At 42.7% G+C, this 22,420-nt stretch overlaps 2 protein-coding genes across 2 annotated transcripts in view; one reads left to right on the forward strand and one right to left on the reverse strand.

Moving 5' to 3' along the window:
- The window catches only part of LOC111069283 (protein O-mannosyl-transferase TMTC1), a 47,276-nt gene that overhangs the window by 19,092 nt on the left and 5,764 nt on the right, over nt 1-22,420 (reverse strand).
- On the forward strand, nt 6,200-7,591 carry LOC111069284. Its single transcript, XM_022359274.2, has 3 exons — nt 6,200-6,384; nt 6,443-6,691; nt 6,753-7,591. The coding sequence occupies exons 1-3, from the start codon at nt 6,371-6,373 to the stop codon at nt 7,369-7,371; spliced, it is 882 nt and encodes a 293-aa protein (XP_022214966.1). The 5' UTR covers nt 6,200-6,370; the 3' UTR covers nt 7,372-7,591.

The following is a 22,420-nucleotide window of genomic DNA, read 5'->3' on the forward strand; positions in this document are numbered from 1 at the left end:
GCGAGACAGTCACCAGGGTGAAGGAATATAAGAGGACGGGTATATATTAATCAAATGGCGCCTGAGACGAGGATGGCCGGGACGGATGGGGAAGAGAGGGAACACCCCTAGACCTGTCTTGTCTGCTGACAGAAAGAGGCCTCCAGCCCCTGACAGAATGAGCGCTCATCAGCGGGTGCCGGGAATTACTTGGCTTGGCTAATTTTGTCAGCCAGACGTGCGGCACATGTCCATGTCCTTGCTTAAGCAATGAGAGTGTTTGTATTTGTGGGAGTGGGAACATATTACAGGGGTCGCATCTGTGTATATTTCTATCGCCATTTAGGGACGCACTCAAAAAGTCAAAGTGCAATTAGCAGATGCCTTTGACCTGCTCGAGTTGCTTTTCCTTTTTGCATTTATCAGTGCAAATATTTATTTTCAATTTCGTATGCAAATGTCGCAGCGGAGACTTTATCCATTAATCACAGCTGCGCCCGGCAAGCAGGGAGCCGGACGAGAAAAGAAAAAATAATTAGGTTGTCATGTTTACGGCGCTGAAATTAGCTGGCAGTATCGAAATTGCACATCTTTGATGTTGATTTCGCACCGAGCAAAGGCGAAAATTTCCATGACTTTTCACTTGTTCAGCTATTTTTTCCTCCCCCTCTCTCTCTGCTCCTCTCTGTGTTGTTTTTTGCTCGTTATGAAATCAACTTAAGAGCAGGTTGACCTCATTTGTGTCGGCGGCGGCGGTGGTGGCGGATGGGGACAGACGGAAATTGCAGCATATACATGTACAAGCGCAGCGCACCTTAAACCGGAAGAGGAAACATTATTCCCAAAATGTCAAAAAACATAACAGAAACCCATTAGACACACTTTTGTTTCTGGGTCATCGTCAGCCCAGCCAGACGGAGGAGCCCCAGTTCGGGGATGAGTCGGCGCTCGACTTCCAACTTCCAAAAGTGAAAGCACAACAAACGGAAAAAGTCAAAATTGTCTGAACGGGGCAAGAACCAGAGACAGGCTGGGCGGGTAAGGAGGAGACAGGAAAGGACCCAGCAGAAAGCTGAAACAAAACGACGTGGGAGGTTGACAGGAATCCAGCGGACCCGGCACTGACCACGCCACTCTTGGATCCTCCCGGAGTAGAGTCGGGTCGGACGGAAATCAAGTTGTGTCAACAGCTTAAAAGCCAAAATGTAATAAGCCAGGGAAATGTAATGTAATAAAATATCAAATATAAAATGGCACTGGCACTGGACCTGGCGGGGGAGCATTTGTTGCCATTAAAGTTTTACTTTGAAATTGGAATCAGAGGTCCGAGGTCCGAGGGCAGGCAAGCAGCTGGCGGGACAAACTCCGTCCAATGGAGCATAGAGAACGGGGACGAAAACGTGACGGTGCTGGAATACCCTTAAACATAGCCCGGAGGAATCACGAAATAGTTTTTCTGATTTGACATGACTTTAAATTGGCAAGTGAAGGTATTCCATGCTCTACGAAAATCTAGGGATAGATGTTCAAGAAATCTCCGGGCTTTTATGTTTGAAGCCAATATTTTTGTTGTTGTTTTTTTTTGCTAGATTTGTAAGATCCCCAGCAGAAACATCTACCATCAGTCGAATGCAGAAATTGCAGTTATGTTTGTTGCAAAGTCTATACCAAAGTAAATGTTCCAGGACTACTTGCCGTTGGGAATGAACAAAATTATGTTGCCCCAAAATATGTAATATTTTATTATTGTCGCCTCGAACAGTATGCAACACTTTATTTCAGCGCTATTCAACTTCCGCTTCCTCTCCATTCGCATTCACCACACAACCATTCCCACGCCCATTTCGGACGATGTCTCTAGTTCTGGAACAGTTCCAAGCTTCTGACTGCTTGGTGTTTGTGTGTGCGAGTGCCAAAAATGGTCTGGATTCTTCTTACATGCGATTTGAATGAGCACAAACGGATATCGCACTGTTTCTCATTCTTTGAGTACGAGTGTGAGTGAGTGTAGATGTAGTGTAGCAGCACTCGAAATCATTTTAAAACACTCAAAAGCCATTCAACTTGTGGGCTCTACTCGGCAGAAGATTATTCCAGCAGAAGTTTCTTTTGGCCAAGAGTCTGCGGTTCCTAACGAATTTGGTTAGCTTTGGATTATGTTCGTGCCGCAGATATTTCCTTTGAAATGTTTGGCAGCGAAACTTTCCGCCATTGATATCCCACATAATTGAGTCCACAAACGAGACTCCAACGGCCAATGTTCAAGGGACATTGAACCAAACAGCGAACAAGTGAATGTACATAAACTTTTCCCACCAGGTTTTTGTATTGTTATGCTGTGTATGCTGTTTTTTTGTAATGGTTTCCACAAATAAAGAGTTCAATGAACCCTTTAAAAGTTGGGATTAACAAAAAGTTGTGAATAACACGAGCTCGTGTTCGGCCACTCAGACTTCTTAATGACTGGCCAGACTCGACAGAACTTTCATCGAACGCTTTGCCCAAAAATTTAACTGAAGGTACAGGACGTTCGGGAGTGGTAGGTGGAGCGGAGCTAGGAACATTCGTGTTGGCGTTAATTTTATGTCTTGCAGCATGTTGCACGCAATGTAAATGCTAATTAAGACCAGGAACAGGGACTGGAGAAATGCAATAATGTGCGTGCGAGCTATGAAATCGAATCGAATCGAATCCAAGGGGTGGTCTCATCTCTCCCGTATTTGAATCTTAATTGCGTAAACCAAGCGTTTGATTAGTATTTGCACATCAATTGACATTAAACAGTTGAATCAATAAAAAATTAAAGCGGAACTCCCACAACAGCAGCAATCAAGTGCGAGTTTCGGCAAATATTTAATGTGCTTGGGTTGGAGTCCTTTGTTTTACCCTCCTCCCCAGACTAATGACTAACTAAACAAGACGTTGTCTTCGCTGCTGCTGCTCCAATATTACACCAACAATATTATTATTAGCACAAACAGAAACGGTCATTGGCCTGCCCCCAATTGAAGAAGTCAATCAACACATCGAATCGAGCCTCAGCTCGGAGTCGAGCCGTCTACATTCCGCGAAATAATAGAGCTATTGATTTTCTACCCCATTCCGACTCCCCACTCAACGGCCTATAATGACTCTCGTAGGCGTGTGCTGACAGGCCCCAGGCAGTCCTTGATCGTCTAATTAGCTGGCCGCTTTGGGTACCGGATTGCCCCTGATTTTCCCTTCGATGTGCGGCCAGGCGAATTCAAAGTGCCAAAAGTATAGAAAAGAGCTGGCAGAATAATACAAGAAGTAATAAATATTATTATACCATTAATACTTCAAACACTCTATTTAAGACCATTTGAGATCTCAAACTGCCTAGCTAATCCTTCTGAGCAACAGTTTGAGAAGCAGTAGGTTCTCAAACGCAACTGTGACCCCTAAGAGCAGTATACTCGCATATTATCTATTTTAGGCAAGTGTTCTTGGGAGTAACCAGAACACTTCATCTCTGAGCAATTGCTTATTTATTTAAAAGTAAGAAGAGCGTATTTCAGCTTCGGTTGGCCTACATCACAAATAAATTTATTAAGTCGCCAGCTTGCAAAAGATATTCTCCCATGCTAATAACTGATAAGGCTTTTAATCTTTTGCTGCGAAAAACCAAAAAAAACAAAACAAATAAGAGTGGAATCTCAAGTATCAGATCATCCATTTGTTTATGCTTACTAATGGCTTTAAGAGGGAGACGTGGAGCTGGTGGATTCAGTGTGCATTGACTTGCCGCAGAGTGAACTTGGAAAAGATCTACGAGTAAATGTACATTGGTGAGTGGAAGGGTTTATTCCCCACTTGATATATGAGCGAAAGTGCAGGACTGTCAAATCGAAGCCTTTGTTGTTCGATTTAATTATCGGTTGTGGGAAGCTCTCTCTTTTCATGGCAGACAGAAGGATAAATCTTGCCAGGCTTGAGGGCAGCCTTGTGGCCTGTGGCTGGGCTGTAACAAAAAACCAATAATGAAAGTGGAGTTGCACGGTGGCCGTTGCAGCTTCCTGCCCCAAACCACCACAGAGTGTGCGGGGGACTCCCTTATATCGATTAGCGTCTATAACGGGTCTTACATACTTACTGTACGAGTATGTGGCTGTGTGTTATGTATCTGATATGATACATACATACATATGAAGTAAGACTGTTGCAGATAGAGTACTCATGCCCCAACCCCCCTCCCCTATACATAAGGCAATCATGTGGAATGGGCAAGGCAGGGGGAGAGCAAATGACGCTGCAAATGAAAGCAGGAAACGTTGCCGCATTCTCATTCATTTTACACACAAAAGCCATTAACCGCTTTGATTCCATTGTTTTGTTTGTCATCATCAGGATCAGGAACGATTTCAATCCAACTCCTTGTCCCAGTCTCAATTCCAGTCCCAGTCCCAGTCCTAGTACCAAACCCACTTCTAATCCAATTCAATTCCCCATTCTCGCTGAACAACCGGTTGGCACGGGGGTCAAGGGTCAAAAGAGGACAAGGGTATGGTTTGAAGTCAAGGCTGTGATTTACACGATTTGCCATTTGGTTTCGGTACCATAGAGGCTGTCACTAAATGCGAGGGATGTTCCTGGAGTCCATTTAGACTGCAATTAACTACATATCTGGCTATCTGGTTGGCTGTAACAGTTTTGATCCAACAGAATTCTTTTTCAGTCAGCTCCGACTTTTATTTGTAATGAAGCCGGTAACACACAAAAGATGAATGCGGGATACATCAGTCACTCCATAAAGAATTTAGTTATCTGGCAATTGAATTGGATTGCGTATAAAATATGCAGTATAATGCGATAATAAATGAAATGAGAATTCGGTTCAATAAAAGTAAGAGTTTTGATCCTAAATAATTTTCTTTTTTTTATTACACTTATGACTTATTGTGCACCTCGCACTTTCACCCATTTGCCTTTGTTGTCCCTCTTGAGCCCCAATATTATTATTATTGAAAGACTTTTGCTGAGCTGGGGGTTTTATAAAGTGCTTGCGGCACTGCTTCCGTTTGTTCCGTCAACGACCGTTAGACCAAGGACCGGCGAGGGAGGGCCGACGACCGACTACCGTCTACCGTCTCCGTCCGTCCAGTGGATGGCAAAAAACGACTCTTGCGGAAAAATCAACATTGCACAAAAGTTTTCAACGCTCTTCGTACCGCCAATCTCGTACACCTCTCCATGCCATCCCCCACCCTCCCAGCACTTTCTTTTACGCCCGCCATCGACAAAGCCCTCAACCCCGCCATCGCCATCGCCATCGCATCTATCGCCCCCATCGGCCACACCGTCATCGTTCATTCTGCTCCCTTTGCATTGCTTTTTTGTTTTGGCTTAGCGTTGATGATGTATGCACTTTGAAAAGAGTTGAGCAAAGTGGTTTTTCGGGTTTGATGAGCTAACGTCAAGTCCCATACCCATAGCCCGCCCATTGCTCCTACCCACTCTACACATTCACTTAATCCATCTGAGAAATATGAGTGTTCCAGTGGAGCCATGCGAGTGTGGGTGTGCTTGAATGGCGCTGCTGCACAAAGTTATTAATGGACTTCAATGGGGTTTCAATTATGCAATCTCTGCGATTTGAATGTGAATGATATTTCGATTGTTTGTCTGCCTGGGAAGCATTAATTCAAGAGCTCAAATTTGCGATGCGCCCAAATGCATTGTTTGAATTTAATCAAAGCGTCTATCGGTTCAATGTGCATTAACTGAAGCGTCACTTATTTCAAATTCCAGCTAAAATTGTATTTTCTTTTATCTTTAACTTGAAACGTATAAGGGGCTTACACAAGATAGAAGTGGAAGTACTTATCATCTATGTACGATTTAATTTCATCCATAGAAGTTAGAACGCTATATTCCACGTACTGACTATTATTCTGCAAAAAACGAACATACTCTCATTCTATTCCCAGTCTAGTAAATAATACAGATCTCCAGGGTACATTCCATGGAAGACTTATTTGTTTAAGACTTGTATAATTTGATTTTTAAACTTTTTTCGCGGTTAAAATAAAAATCAAAAACTGTGATTTAATGAATATCAAATGAAATCTTCTCCTGAAAATGTAGTTTAAATTCAATCAGATAAATTTATTAAAATAAGGCTAATTAATCGAAAAAGTGCTCAAAATTGCTCATGCTACTCCAATATATAAAATACATAAATCTAGTTAGTGACTGAATTTTACGCGCTCGTGTCACGGGTCACATTTTCTCACAGCGTGGCTCAATCTGAGTAAATTTTCTCCGTTTGACAACACTAAAAGACAAACTTCTAGTTCTGTTGAAAATCTTACCAAAATCACATTGCTATCTCTTTAATTTGTATAATTTTTGGTGAAGTGAGCTGTTCAATATGCTAACGCGTCTGTAGGGCGAAGACCTCGACTCTGGGTGATCACGTTTAATATTTACTTACTTTTTACAGGATGGAGTACGGCAAAAGAGCTTTCCCGATGTTCACCAACAAAGACAGCAAAATGACTGATGAACAAGCAAGCAATGAGCTGAATAAACAATGTGTGGTAAGTATGGGTGGCGCTGCAGTGGCATCCTGCACGGAGATACAATCGGCAGCTCGAGCACTCAGGACTCCGACGGACTTCGATGTGGTGAATATTTTTACAAACATATCGGTGTTGCCGGACATCGAAAGACAACTGCAGCTGCTGTATCGGTGAGTGCTTCAGTTTACCAAGCGCACGACTTGTATATTCATAGACTCGCAATCTCTGCAGACCCTTCACTTGCTTCGTCAGCACGAAGTGCGTGTACGATCTCAGCGAATTGTGCTTTTTCATAGCGAATGCTACGTATGAGCCGGACAAGCACTCGGCCCTGTTCGTTCAACGAGTTAAACCGGTGTGCACCCTGACGATCTACGCCAATGGGAATGTCTGCTGCAAAGGCTATAGCCGTGAAGGAGCACGAGACGGCCTTTCGAAATTGGAAGAAGTTCTGGAGATGGCAGGCTACAGTCCGGCGTTTTCCCATTTCAGGTATAATGTTGTGAACGCCACGTTTTGTGTGCCGTTTCAACTGGATCTGGAGTGGATGATTCAGGAGTCTTATCACAATGTCATATCCAATAACGACCAGCCGTTTATCTTTCACATAATGCCCAAAACCAAAATCAAATTTGCCATTTTTCCAACGGGCTTTGTGTACGTGCTGGGCTGCAAGCTGCCAAACGAAACCAAGGATGCAATAGCCTTCATCATGCCCATTTTGTATCGCTTTAAGGCAGAGAGGCATGGGTCACCGCACGACCTGCAGCTGAGCCTCGGTGACATAAGCTCCAGACTGCTCTGGGAGAGAGAGTTCCAAAAACAGGAAGATTTCTCAATATCGTGGTAGTCTACATCTGCTTCTTAGTCGAACTAAACAAAACAATATCAGCCTACGTGATACCTATTGGCCGTGCCAGGATTTCTGAATATGTATAAACTTAAATTTGTTACGAACAAAAAACTTTTCATATATAGTATGTATGTACATATGCGTGTCCGTAATAAATGTCGGGCCGTTGGATGCCATGCCGCCTGGAGACACGTACTTAACGAAAGTTTTATGTCTGTTCTAAGTGGCAAGTGCGGGTAATTGTTGAATAAAGTTAGTCTGCAGGCATAACTCTCGGAGCAATCAAAATTAAGTGTGAGAACGGATCTCGTTCTTTCGATACGGCTTTCACAGGTCATTACACATTTGTATTGGAATTCCCAAAGTGTCAAACAAGTTGCAAAAAGTCAGTCGCTGCGCAAACAAAAATAAAATTACCAGATTACAATGTAGATTTTAGACAACAGCCAATATGCCCTGCTGGTAATCGAATGTTTGTATTGACCGACCTCAGCGTCCTTGGGAGGTGGTCAGACACCGACACCTGGCACACTGGCATTTTAAATATGACAACGAGCATGACAACGCGAGTGGAGTCGGATCGGGCACAAGAATGAGTCAAATGGAATTTGCAACTGTTGTCCATTATTCCATTACTCCATCGCTTCATCCCCCTCCCTGGCTTATGAGAATTGCCATTGTACGATCCGGCTTGAAAAACAATTCAATGTCATTGTTGTGTGCTTGATTCGTGTATGTTTTGAATCGGAATTTGAGGAGAAATTAGAAACCGTATCCATGTGTACACTGAATATTGGACAAATGGTGACGCTGGTCCCAGATGACGCCTTTTATAAGTAGCACCTAGTCATTGCCTTTTATTTTGCTCCTCCACAGTCGTGGGATGTGTTTTTTTTCGCACATAGTCCCTCTAATCGCACAGTAAATTCTGATAAAATCATTTATTTGCACAAAGTTTATTAAAATGTTACTTTGATATCCTTTGTGGCCATCTATATGGAAATATATGATTCCAACTCACCCTTGGAGCGGATTTAACGCTTAAATTAAGAAATATTTTCGCTAAAAAACAAATTAACTAAAATCTGCTCATTTGAATTCCAGGCATAGAGCTAGAAATGCAAAAAGTAATTAATATTCTCGTGTGTCCAGACCCGACCAGACCAGCTACCATGGACCATGGCCGCTGTCTGACTCCTCTCCAGGACCTCCGCTCGAGTTTCTTCTCCCTCTGGCGGGATGGCAGTGTGAGTGGGCTGCATTTTCATAATTTCCGCACAACAAAAACGAGCAGAACGACGACAAAGCCAAAAGGAACGAAACGGAGCGCAGTAAATTCCAACGCACTGGAATTTATGCAGCAAATATTAACTTACCGCACACACAGATATCCGTACACACCCGTGCAGAGGCAGTGCTCCACATAAATCCCAGCAAGGGCAAGGAGCAGGAGCAACACGAGTGCCAGGAGCAGCCAAATGATGCCGCCGCCCCATTTCTGCATGGCCAGCGAGAACTGACAACAAAACTCATTAGCGAACCCGGCGACCGTGACCGTCGCGAGAAGGCGTGGCCCACCATTTCGACCCGGGCCGGTCAACCGCAACCAGAAACAGGACCAAAAGCCGGACGGCCCGAGTCCATGCCCATGCCCGCAGCCGTAGCCATACTCCAGGACAGAAAAACGCAGCATGCACTTCCGTTTGTGAAAAGTTTTCGCTATGTTATTCATATTTTCGCAGGCTGCACTTTATCTCTCTGCGGCGGTCTTAGTTGGCGAAATTGTGTGCAACCACGAAAATCTAATAAGCGCGCAAATTTGTTGACATAGCGCAAATGTTTTTTACGGGCCTACGAGGAGAAACTTTCCCGCGTCCAGTCCCACGAGCAGAGAGAGTCCGTTGAAGATGGCTTTGGCTCTGGCTCTGGCTGTGACTTGGCCTTGGTCCTTAACCCACTTGGGTGCTGGTACGCTTTTGCTGGACTCCACAATTGAATAGAAATGAAAAGTTAGTTTCAAATTTGGGCATAATTACGAGTATGGGCACAAGCACGAGGACATCTTCAGGTGGGGTAAGTGAAATTCCTACTTTCCAGCTGCTGCTGATGAAATTACCAGCCTCCACTCCAGAGCTAAAGCGCAGCCGGATACAGTAGTCCTAAAAGCAGATGTGAAGCGGAGCGGGAGGTGGCCAAAATAAACTTTTTTCTCGTTTTGCTACCTTTTCCAAGTCAGGCGCTATGGTGCGTAAACCTTTTGGCTTTTGCACTTTGCAAACAGCAGGCAACTGATTTAAATTAAAAAAAAACGTATATCAGAGAGCTACTACAGTGAATATTGCGACTGTAGACTACCCTGCATTTAGTGAAAATATAGGAATATATGCTAGTAGCTATACGTAGTATTCCGATAGTGATGATTTCCTGTAGATAGATAGAGATAGAGGTGTCGACTAAGCGGTATACAATATACCCACGAAAACAGAAAAAGCAAACTAGGTATGCTGAGACAAAAGGCAGCCATGGACTTTTCACTGAGGTTGCTGTAAAGACCACCAGTCATGAGGAGCGCTCTTATCGACCCGTGTCGGCAAGACAATTTCATTAACTGATGCGGCATTTAAAGGCCAAGACTGCTCTCTGGCCACCAGACGTGTCTTTGATTTTTATCGCCTGACCTCGACACAAGACTACTGGTATGCGAGGGTGTTTGTGTGTCCTGTCTGACAGGATTAAATGCGAGAACTGCCTCGAAAGCCCCACGGCCCGGAGCCCGCACACATGACAGCGCGTAAAGTTTTTAATTATTTTTGTGGTTTGAAAATGCATTTCTCGTGCCCTTTGCGTCTCCCCCTGCCTGTCAAGGCGAAGGGCAGGCCCGGGCCAGGGCCCGAAGGAGGACGGAGCAACCGCAAATACGCCGACTTTTATCAGCGCCTTGCAATTGTCATGTCGGGAAAGGACGGTACTACGTGTTCCCTCAGGGGAGCTTACTGCGTTAATTTAAAAGAAAAGTGCAATAACATGTTATTTTACACAGAGTCGGGCTTCAGCAGTGTGCAATGTCCAATGTCTCTGCCTTTTCTGCTGCTGCTTCTTCTGATATTTCCGGAATGATTGTTAACGGTAAGCGGCTTTAAAACATTCGCTGCCTTATTACGCAATTACAAGCGGATGACAGGGGCAAAGGCATTCTCGTCATTGAATTATTGGAAACTCGCGAATAATTAAAAACACAGTGACAGAAAAGACACAGGGAGAGGAAGGGAGCGAGAGGCCTCGATTGGAGTGAAATCAATGAAAAATTCATTGATATATACACATTTCGATTCTCTACAGTAATGGATAATGATAATGTCCGCTCGTTATGGAAATTTATTCATTATATTTAAAGACATTGCCTCATTCAACTGGGGTATGAACTAGACTGAGAAATGAGAAAACTGCATCTTTAAACTGAGCATTTACCTGCTGGGTTAGAGCTATAAATGATACAAGCTAGCTTGTTCTCGGAATAAGCGTGAAAGAGCATAAGTAGCGATAGCAGCGCTGAGAGGAGGTGGGGGCAGCAACTGAAAATTAATTTCTTCATTCTGGCTATAATTATGATCCGATCTGATTCAGATTCGGCAGTCTGGTAGATACATTCTCTACGATGCTGCGTTTTTAGTTTTATCGTATCCTTAAAATTGTGGATCCCACTGATTTTCTTTTTTTGTGTCGACCGAAATATTGAAATACACCCTAAGCAGTCTCTAGCTCTTTTAGTCTCTGAGAACAGGGCGACAAAAAAGACGGACGGGCAGACGGACTGACGGACAGACAGACAGCCATGGCTATATCGACTCGGCTATTGATGATGATCAATAATATATTTTATGGGGTCGGAAACGTTTCCTTCTCTGCGTTGCACACATCCAGTTTTACCACAAACCTAATATACTAATAAAATGTAACTCTTTTTGAGTACGGGTATAAATATGCAAATATTTATGAAAAGTTACCACATGATAACATTGACCATTCAAATAACCGAGCGTAGGAATTTGAGGGGGACATGGACTGAGACTGAGACTAAGGCTTAGTTTGTCTTCCTTTAGCGTACACATAATTTTGTATTGAGGGTTCTGCCGCTTAAAGGTTATTCTGTATTGACACATCGCCTGAGTACTTGCATACCTATACAGACACACATCTTAGTTGAATAAAGACTAAAGTATTCTTGGATCAACTGGCATTGCTCTGTTAATGTGTTCCCAATTCTTTTCCCTTTCGAGTTGTACAAAACTTAAGAAAATTGAGGAAACACATTATTTATGGCTACAAAAATGTTTTCTGTAGAAACCTTCTGTTATCTCTTGTTGTATAAACATAGCACATTTTATGTGCGAAACACTTATTGCCAATCGTAAGAATCTTTATTCATTCCAGTTTTCATGTTATAGGTTTGAAAAGCTCACGCTCAAGTCTAGATTTAAAGAATTCAAACTAATACAACATTTTTCGGAACAACGCAGAGGCCGGGCTACGGATTTCCTTACCTGAAAGCCACCTATTCCGACCCCCAGAAGCAGAAAGAACAGCAATACACGGAAAGGAGGGCAACTATTTTTCGAAGAAATATCCGTACAAATTTTCACAATTAATATGCACTTCCTGTGCAGACGACTTGCAACCATTTCTGAATGCAACCAGCAACCACGGGTAGGGAGCTGCCTCCTCCACATGGGGGGCATTCCTCAAGCATACCCTTACTTCTACAGCAGAGTTCACATGTGGGTTCATTGCTGCCATTAATGAATACGTGTGCAGCAATAAAGCCATTTTTTATGGGCAAAAGTCACGTGAGAAACTATTTAGTACGTTTACTACGTTCGGGACGCGACGGGAAGCGACAGGTAGAAGGCGATGCAGAACTGGTGCAACTTTGTGCCTGACACTGCCAGAAGAAAGCCAACTTTCTTTTTACATAAATATGAGTATTACATGAGTGTGTGCGAGTATGCGAGTGTGTGCCTGTGGAAACCCAGAACGAATCACAGCAAAAAGTGAAAATATTTTCTAGTTACACACATATTCTCGACATTCTTATTTATATAGCTATATATGAGCACATACTATACGAGTATCTCACACATACGAGTATATGTACTATAGATAAAGAGAGAGGCATTTTGTGTGCTGGCTGAATTAATTTTTGGCATTTATCAACTAAGCAAATTGAAATCGTGTCGGGAGAGCCGACTCTGGCATTCCTAACCCAGTTTATTGTTGAGCTCCCTTTGATGTGTGCACTCGAGCTGTAGGTTGGGGAGGGGCTGGAGGAGGGGCTGTAGGAAGAACTATCCAATGTTGTTGAACAAGTAAATCAACGACTTTCTGATACTTTCTCAACTTTTCTAGCACACCAGATAATTGATTTGCAAGTGGAACGACTGGAGCGTTAATGACTGACGGTTGCCCAAGTTTTTTTTTTACTTTTGCAAAACTGTTATTCCGAAAACGAAACTGAAAAGGAAATGGGTTTCTCAACATGCATTTCGATAAAACTTTTGATGAACTGGACAGTTTCTACGTGGAAGAGGGGGAGATTGATAAAACAGCTTGCACATATGCCGATATCTAGATGGAAACAAAGTTATTTAGAGAGAACTATGTATGTATACTATATGTATATACAATGTATATTATACCTGCACATGCTTACTATATTGTAGAAATCTAAATAAAGGATGCTTTGGACTGAGGTTTTCTCAGTTAGAGTTGGATACCGACGACTCAGTAATTCCGACGGTCCGGATTGTATCTCACTCAGCTTGGATTGAAACAGAAGCCACTTAGCAGAGCATAGTATACGAATCATCAAAGGGGAAATACCGACTAACCGTCCACCCACCACAAGAATCTGATATCAATGATACCACATTTACTTGTGCCGACACCCAGCAATAAAACTAGAAAAACTTCTGCACTTTATGGATCCCGTTCCAAAGAAACCGCATATTATAGCCATGGGTGTGAGCCAGTGGGTGGAGGCAATGCACCCATTAGGCCAACCGGTAAATGAGCATTGAAACAATTCATAAAACTGCCCAAACAAAAAGGCAATTTTATTCGCTTCAGGCACGCGTAAGTGGTTGCCCCACTCTGAATAGCTCCGTCTGAGACTCTGACTGCGTCTGAGGGTCCGTCTACGTCTCCTACTCTCTGCCGTGGCGCCATTGTAATGGGCCGAAGCCCGGTTGGTCAATGGTGAAAACGTGTTTACGCTTTTATTATGTAAAGAACCGGACAAGGAGCTCCGGCCGTGGCCATAAACCGACGGGCGACGCACTCTCCGACTCCACAAATCCGCGTGCAGTGTGTTAGGCGCGAGCACACGAGTCCGTATCCGTGTATATGCAGGAGTACGGCCGTAATGTATGCAAAGTAATTGTGCGCATTAAATATGTTCTGTTTTTATGAACTTGCCCCGCCTGGGACGGCATTCGTCGGCGGTTTCGGTTGTTTAACAAGAAACAATTAAGAAAAAAGCGGTCGGTGGGTGGAGTGCCGCCTACTGCTGTCGAGTATCATAAAAATTAAAATTATGCAAATGCAAATTTTAAAGCAACAGCATAAAAACGAAAGCAAACAATATGAGAAGCTCCTGAAGGATTCGTGGGATATAGATACGAATGGGTGGAATACTAACAGACTGAGGCAAACTGCAGGCAATTTTTGCCCACTTTGTTGTTTCTCGGCTTTGCTTACATTTATTTCCCCATTCAGAATATGCAAATCCCATAAAAACTCATTTTTAGCCAATTGACTGCATTGTTCTTGCCCTTCTCCTGCTCCTACTCTACGATTTCCCTTCATTTTCTCTGGCTGTTTCCTAAGCCCAATGGGAAAACATCAGATGAGAGTCAGCGATGGGAAAAATGCCGACGACGTCTCCCCACCAGCTCCTCGTCCACCATTTGCAACGGTAATTAACTAAAATCGTGTTTTTATTTGCCAGGAAACAAGAGAAAAAGAGACCAGTAGCAGCTCTAGACAGAGAGAAAGAGAGAGAGAGAGAGAGAGAGAGAGAGAGAGAGAGGGAGAAAGCAATGGAAAGACTCGTTCATCTGTAAAAATTGTTTAGCTCGGGATGAAAAATAGTGAATTGGGGAACGAACGGCAAGAACAATGCTCTCGATAGTCCGACTAGAAGATACCCACTACTCAGATTTATATTTTGTTCTCACTGTGCTCTAATATTGCATACTTCACAGGCCCAGAGCTATCCAACCAATACTTATTTGTAATTATATTGATTAAGGACTGCATTTTAAATGCTTGTTCTGTCTGTAATATTAACCAAATTTTTAAAATTGTCTATAGATCCTAATAAATATTTTATTATATATATGTACTATACATACTGAAATACAAACAATATTGCCTTGTAACTTACGAGTATTGGGTATAAAAATACACTGCTGGGAAATGTAACTGTAAATGGCTACTAATACCACTGCTCCCCTCCTCCTACATGTGTACGCTTCAGTCCAACCAACTTTCGCTGAGCGTACACTCGATTCCTATGTACACACGCCATTGTTGGTTTTTAATTTTATAGCCAAACAATATGCTTACAGATTTCATTTGCAGTTTTTATTAAAAATCGATTCCCACACACGCAAAGATGCACATATCGGGTATAGAAAACTAAAACATCGAAAAAAATTACATGCACTTCAACCATTCGTCGATGTTCAGCGGGTTAGCAATAATACCCGTTTAGCTTGTGGCTTTGCAGCTTTCATATTTGTTATTGGAAACGGGAGTATTGGGCCCGACGATGAACTATTGCAGTACGAGTCCGTAAGAGTAGCAATAAGGTAATAAAATTCCCATGGCCGCACGGATATTGACATGTTTGTGCTCTCCAGGGGATGCCTGGACTACACTTCCCCGCTAGAGGAACTCATTCGATGGGTCCTTGGCTATTTTAAAATGAAGCAGAATAAAGACTTGCCGCAATAGTAAAATATAACTTTAATAATGACTATATTTCAATTTTTCCTTAAACTAATCCAAACTAAAGATCCTTGACGAAACATATTATTTTACTTTATTAATTCTGGCAAACTATTTCAACAGATTTGTTTCAAGTTTCTTCCTTAAAATATTCAAATAGGTTTCAGGTTTAAATTTTAACATCAGGGAAAGTTACAGCAGCCAAGGAGGACTATTTAACTTCATGGGAAGTTAAGCTATCTAGCTCTGACTTATTGAAAATTCCAAGTAGCAGCTGTGAATATTTAAGCAACTACATAAATACATACATGTAAATACATGAGGAGTTTTTAGTGGACTAAGAATAGGTTATTGGAAAACCATTGACGAAAATCGCATTCGTCTAGTAGGACGTTTCCGCCTTTGCATCCACTCTAGTTATTCTGCTGTTGTTGTGTAGCCGCAGTGTTCGAAAGTGCTTCAACTTCTTGCCACTTCACTGTGCACGCATTTCTGTAGCATGGCATGCAACTTGTATCTATTCTACTCGCTCTCTCTGCCGGTAGATATATGTATATGGATATGGATATATTCACCCTCCGAAGTCCACCCACAGATGATTACCAAAGTCGCACTAAACATATTTTTCAAAAAAAAAAAGAAGTAGAGCGGGGAACGACCGTGAAGGAAATGGGTTTGGAGCTGGTAAAAAAAGTGTGCTAAAGTTTCATGCTTCATTGGATGCCGACGCCGATGCCAGGTTTCTGGGGTCCTCGGAGCCCCGTTTTCTTGGCTGCTGCGTTTTCCACGCGCTCTCCAAGAACAATCAAATTTGCAGCGAGCTGCTGCTGCTGCCCCAGGGTGTAATATTCCGGCGAGCCAGTCAGACATGTGGCTGCTGCACCAGCACTCCGCACCCCGCCTACAAGGATGTGGTGCTGTGTGTGGGGGGGCGTGGGTGTGGGTTTCCTGCCCAAGCACTTTCATAATCGAAACACTCGAGCTAGCCCAGAACCGATAACTGAGCTGCAGCCACACTTCCAGTTCGGGTGTGCTCCAAATCCTCTTGGGGGCTCTTGGCCCATTAAAGCAATAATGCCACATTGGAAATTTAAAAGGAAACCTGCTCTCCTCCATTGTCTGGAGGCACTCAAGCACACATATGTTTAACGCTCTCTTTTGGGAATATATATATGTTTGTATTTATTTGGGTGTGGGCTGGTATCCCCTGTCAGACCGTATAGTTTGGGGGGCTTAAACGGTTGCTTCCTTTCTGTCTCTTTCACTTTTTTATTTGCATATTTTAATGCAAATTGTGCAGAATTAATTTAGTGCTGTTTAGTCTGCTGCTCCCTCCCCATCATACACCCCCATCTCCAGCTCCAGCTCCAGCTCTTATTCCTGTTCCTGTTCCTGCTCCGACCTCAACCTGATCCATATCCTCCCCCCACAATTTACCACATTTTTGTTTCTTTTTCCGGCGTACTGTGTCTGTTCGTGTCGCGTGGGTGGTTTTCGTTTCATATGTAAATATTCGAGTTTCAAGTTATTTTCCCTTCAAGTTCGTCGACGCCGGCTTCATTGTCGTTTTACTTTATTGTTTATGCTCAAATTGTGTTTGAGGAGCACTGGAGTGTGGCCTAGTTTTGGGAAACGCTCGGTCCCGACCCGACTACAAGAGGGCCAATGAATGTGCGAAAAATATCTTATGAGCAATATTATGTAAACCGAATTTAGTTTTCACCCTCTCCCCTTTCGGGTTGACATTATTTGCTCATTCTTATTGGGGCCCATTGTGCAAGTTTGTTTCCCAAACATTTTTGTGGCATTCAAGTGGCAAGGAATTCGCCCTTTGTTTGCTGTTTTAGGGCAATCGGAAAATAAACTAATCCAGACTCTAATTCTGTTAAAGAAATTCGCGAATTCGAAACAAAGTCAGTCTCATTCTTCATTCCCCCTACAGGAGATATGGGAGGTACAGTCATGTCGCTCACTGTGGATATGAATATTCATGCGTGAAAAGGCGACAACCAAGAGAATTATTACATGGAATTGCATAAAAAATGTAGCTCACGTACAAAGGAAATGAAATGAATTTCTGAGCCGTCCTTCACTTTGTCCGCTAGTTATCTGGCTTTTCCTTTCGTTTCCCTCCACTTTTTTGGGTCCACGCAGCAGCTGCATCTGGGCTTCGGAGCGCGAGAGCTCTGGGAAATTTATGCTGATCATTCATAATGTCAAAGACGCGTCCTCGGATAGGATGCTGCTGTTACAGGACTAGGCCCGACACCAGCGAGAATGAATGGGCCAGGTCAGGTCAGGGCAAAGCAGAGCGGGGCCAGGCACCAGATATCTTGGCCTAGAAACGGACTCCTGGCAATTACCATTCAGTATTAAGTAAGTATCCTTAGTCAGTATTTTTTTTTGTAATGTAAGCAAGGGGTGGCACTCTTTCGCGACTTCTAATCATCTAAGCATTATCATCACAATAATACCCAATGGGCTCTAACGAAAGGGAATGTGAGATTTCGGCTAAATGCCAATTCCCACCAAATTATTTACATATACATACATATGTAAAACTTGTATTGTCGTAGATGTATGTATACATCGTACGTTTATAGAATGGGAGATACTACTAAGGGAGAATCAGCAGAGGAACAAAGCACGAAACACGAAAAACAGTGCTCAATAAGAAAGGAAAATCAATTTCCGCTTTGGAAATAATTCCAAAGCCATACAAAAGCTGATGCTGCCCCAACTCCTGTTCTTGTCCCTGTTGCATGAACTGGGCCAAAGCCGAAGCTGAGCCAGCGCTAAGGCCAAAGGGGGCAGAGATGAGAGAGTCTTGGGTGCTGGGAAAAGTTGCCATTATCCTTAGCGGCAGCGGGATAAGATATTTGCACAAGAATGGCATTCAGTTGATAAAATCCGATTTGAAAATGAGCGAATGCCTGGCAATGAGCAAGACACGCGGCTTAAGGACCGCCCCAGGACGAAACAAAGCAGGAGATGAAAAGGGAGTTAGGACCTGGGAACGAGAACGAGGTCGGGCATAGGAATGGGACTGGGACTGGGACTGAGATCGGGACGAACCGTTTGGGATAACAATTTTATAAATAAATATTTGTGCGAGCGAGGCAACTGCCGTGCCTCCTGTCTCTTTGCGTTTCGCTTTTGAACTCAACTATCTGGCGATAAATCATTTGAAGTTCTGCTCTTCGTTCTCCTGCACAATTGGCCAGGCGAAAGTCTCTGTCCCGTCTCCGTCTGTCTCGTTTCTTTACGCACTTTTGCCCCCGTAAATCTGTGTCCGGGCACACCAGATGGGGAGCGTGGGCGCAGGAACAGTTCAAGTAGAGAAACGGAAGCGTGTCTCCGTCTGATAGCCTCAATGGCTTCCGTTCCTGGCGTTTAATGCTTTTTAATGAGTTGCTGCTGGAGAATGTATGAGGACATCGACATGGACCCCCGTGTCCCCACACGGACATGGGAAACTTAATCGATTCCATTGTTGACTAGGCCAGGTATAAGGTTAGGATATTGCGCAAACTCTTGAACTTTAATATGCTCACCAGTGTCATATTATATTCGTACTATTTTGTGATTTGATGGGCTTCAGGGTAAGCTTGTTTTGGGAGTTATTCATATATGATAACTTATCCAAAAACCTATTCCTTTAGTTCCCAAAAATCTTAAGTTTTTCGATCGTAAATCGATCCCAGAACACCCCAGGGATCCAAGCAGATTGCTGGTCCCTTGATGTCGTCCTTGCCCTCTGATGTCCGACGCCATTCCGATGTCAGTATTGTGTCCAAATCGGTTTCGGACGACAGTTTAGAACTCGATTGGCTCTCCCAAGCCCGTGCCTGTACCTTGGACTGATTACTTATGCCGGTCAGGTAAATTTTGTAAAAATTGTCCCTCTTTGCCTCTGGTTCTGTTGTCAAATCGGATGTTCTGGCTCGGATTGGTCTGTTCTTGTGTGCTCTTTTTGGACTGGTTTGAAATGGGCCTTTGCCGGACGCCTTCTCTTCCATTTAGTTTGGTTTGTTTGCCTGGGGTTTGTTCCGGACGACTTGATTTGTTGTCTGTGTCTTAAAGTGCGACTTTAATTTGTTTTGGCCGGGATTTGCCTGTCGCATTTGGACGGCGGCCATATGTCTTGGTTGCCATGTGCCCAAGATGAATGCCAGTTGCCGCGAGTGTTCGGCTTCTTTCTCGGTCGTCCTGCAACGCCCATTGACAAATGAGTGGCCCAAAGGTCGTTGCCAGGGTCGCGATTACTTCTCCTTCTTCTGTGCTTTTTTATTATTTGTTTATGCGTTGCCTGTCCGACGCTTTGGCCTATTGAAAAATGTTTCATGGACTTCCCCAAACTCCAAGAAGCGGGAAAAGCAATTCAGGAAGATAAACAAGTAGCCACAAATGGCGAACACGGACAGTCCAGTCCAGTCCAGCCAGTGCTCCTCCACTCCTCTCTCTCTCTCAGGGCCCATTCCTGGCCGTGTCCTAACAAATTGTGGGCAATATTTTCATTTCATCAGTAGCGTCCTTGGCGGACTATGTTGGCAACGCCTTGGGGGCCCGTTGGCAACTTTATTACATTATTGAAAAACTTGTCAAAATATTTTGAATGTGTAGAAAAGCTCTTGTCTCTTATTAAATTCCCATCCTCCCTCCATAATGGTATGAAAACATTATATTTCGAGACGTGGGCAATATCTTTTATTAGGTTGCCATATTTGAATATGTTCACACACTTACCTCGACAGGCGGAGGCGGCACCTGGGACATCGAATTTCTCATGGTTTAATTAATGCAAATGGCAGTATTAAAATTTTATGAATTTCATATTTTATGCAAGTAAGGAATTTTAAAAGCAACAATGTTGGTTTCTGTTTTTTGAGTGAGTATTTTGCAATATTTTTCAATCAAGTGAATTCTTTGTGGTTTAATTAAATTGCCGTTGATCCTTGCTAGAAACGCTGGGTGTGCTTTCCCCCCAAAACTCTTTGCTCGAGTGCAGTGAAAATGTATTAAATTTTCAATTTTTGATGCATGGTTTTTTTTTTGCTGAACAAATAGTTGTGAAGTTCATGGAAAATATATGTTTATGGTTAGCCAGAGGCAAATTTGCTGCTCCATTCATCGCAGTTTATAATTTTCTGGTTGGGTTGGGTTTCTGGCCATTTTAAAACAAGGGCCATGATCTAAGAAAAGTTCGTTTCATGAGACCAATTTAACAAAAACATTTTAAATAATTATTTATATTTATATAATAATTATGATACTATATTGAAAGCGATTAAATTGAAGTTGTACTCCTCCAATGATTACAGGCCATCATTTAAATTTCCTCAAGTCATATTTCTTCAGAAAAAATGTAGACAGATTCCAGGAAAAAACTCTAGACATATGTTATTAAAAATGTGTGGTTTGAGAATTTTCATATTTTCCACATTTACTATTTATTTTAGTTTCATGGAATTTCAATCAATACCATCTATTTCTTGCACCTCTCGCAAAATACTTTTACATTGAAAGTGTAGAGTACTACTACAGCAATAAGATGAAAGAATGTGTATTCCGAACATGACCACGAAATGTTGGTTTCAATTGGATTGCTCTCAGAGCAGAGCAGCGACTAATTGATGGAGAAACCTGGCATTCCCTTGCTCTTTCTACTCTCCCCCCTGTCACAGTCAACCAGTCAACCAAAATCCCAGGGAGCGGAGCGGAGCTGCTGGTGGGCCACATTTTATTTTCAGAAATAATGAAGTAGATGCTGAAAATAAATGGTATATATTGATGAAATTTAATATGTTGAGAAAAGCTCAACTTTCTCATTGCAAAAACCAAAAGGGAAGATGAATGGACAGAAAGAAAGGCACGTGGAAGAGGGAGAATACGAGTATAGGAAACCATTTCGCATCAAGTTTCCAATTAAACAACAAATTCTAATTTATGCTGAGCAAGATGCGTTTTGTTTTTGTGTTTGTTCTAATCTGTTTGCTTTTGTATCTAATCCATAGTAAATTATTTTCGGGGTAATTATTTTGATGCGGAATTGGCTGACTATTAAATATCCCCGAAATGGCGTTGTTTGTTTGCTATCTGACAATTGTTTTCGATTCATTAATGTTGCATCTATTTTCTTTTTAGTTTTAGTTTTTCGCTGCAACGTTTGTTTTGTTTCATTACGATCCGCTTCGATCTGTTCCGATTCCCTGCGCTTAATTGAAAAAGTGCTGCCTAATTAGTGAAAGGCTTTCAGGCTCGTTTGTATCTGTATCTGTGCGTGTTTGTGGCAATACGAGTCTCTGTGGGTGTATCTGTATCTATTGGCTGTCAAACCACTTTCGCGGCTGCTGTTGTTTCTGCCAATTTTGTCAGAATGTCAGCCGCTAAAATGCCCGCGACTGTCGGGCCATCTACCTACATACATACATACACACATATGTATACATATGTATCTCTAATTCTGGTTCTGTGTGTGGGCTGGGTGTGCGCGTGTGTCTATGATGTGAAAATACGCATATGGCCGAGTGGGTGCCATATAAATGTCGCAGTCAATAATACAAATACCCACAGCGAACACATTTTAAAATCTATATCGCAGGAGCGTGTTTTTAAGGAATGGAGTCGACATCAAGAAGAATGGAGTCGACATTAAGGTACCCGACAAATTGTACCACCGAGTGATCTGTGGACTTTCGTAGAGCTTCGTAGAGTGAGGAGATACTTAACATGATTCCTAATAAAGTTACTTTCTTGATTTTTTTCTAAATGTTAAGGGGATGTGTCCTGGTCCTCTCCACAGAACCTAATACATCAGTTTCTGCGATATTATCTATGTAGAAAGTCTCTCATGTCTTTATAATTAAAATCGTTTTATAAACTTAAAGCTCCAAAAGGAAAATTCTACTGCTCGGTAAAAACAAGCTTCTTCTTTTTAAACTCGTACTCGAAGAGTTAAGGGGTATATTGTATTTGTGGTAAAAGTGGATGTGTGCAAAGCTGAGAAGGAAACGTTTCCGACCCCATAAAGTGTATATTT

Source organism: Drosophila obscura, unplaced genomic scaffold (assembly GCF_018151105.1).
Source record: "Drosophila obscura isolate BZ-5 IFL unplaced genomic scaffold, ASM1815110v1 contig_9, whole genome shotgun sequence".
Lineage (NCBI taxonomy): Eukaryota > Metazoa > Arthropoda > Insecta > Diptera > Drosophilidae > Drosophila > Drosophila obscura.

Excerpts from the sequence above, each read along its gene's own strand:
- LOC111069284 (XM_022359274.2), top strand. Across the intron at positions 6,692-6,752 it reads CAACTGCAGCTGCTGTATCG|ACCCTTCACTTGCTTCGTCA; the intron begins GTGAGTGCTTCA and ends CAATCTCTGCAG.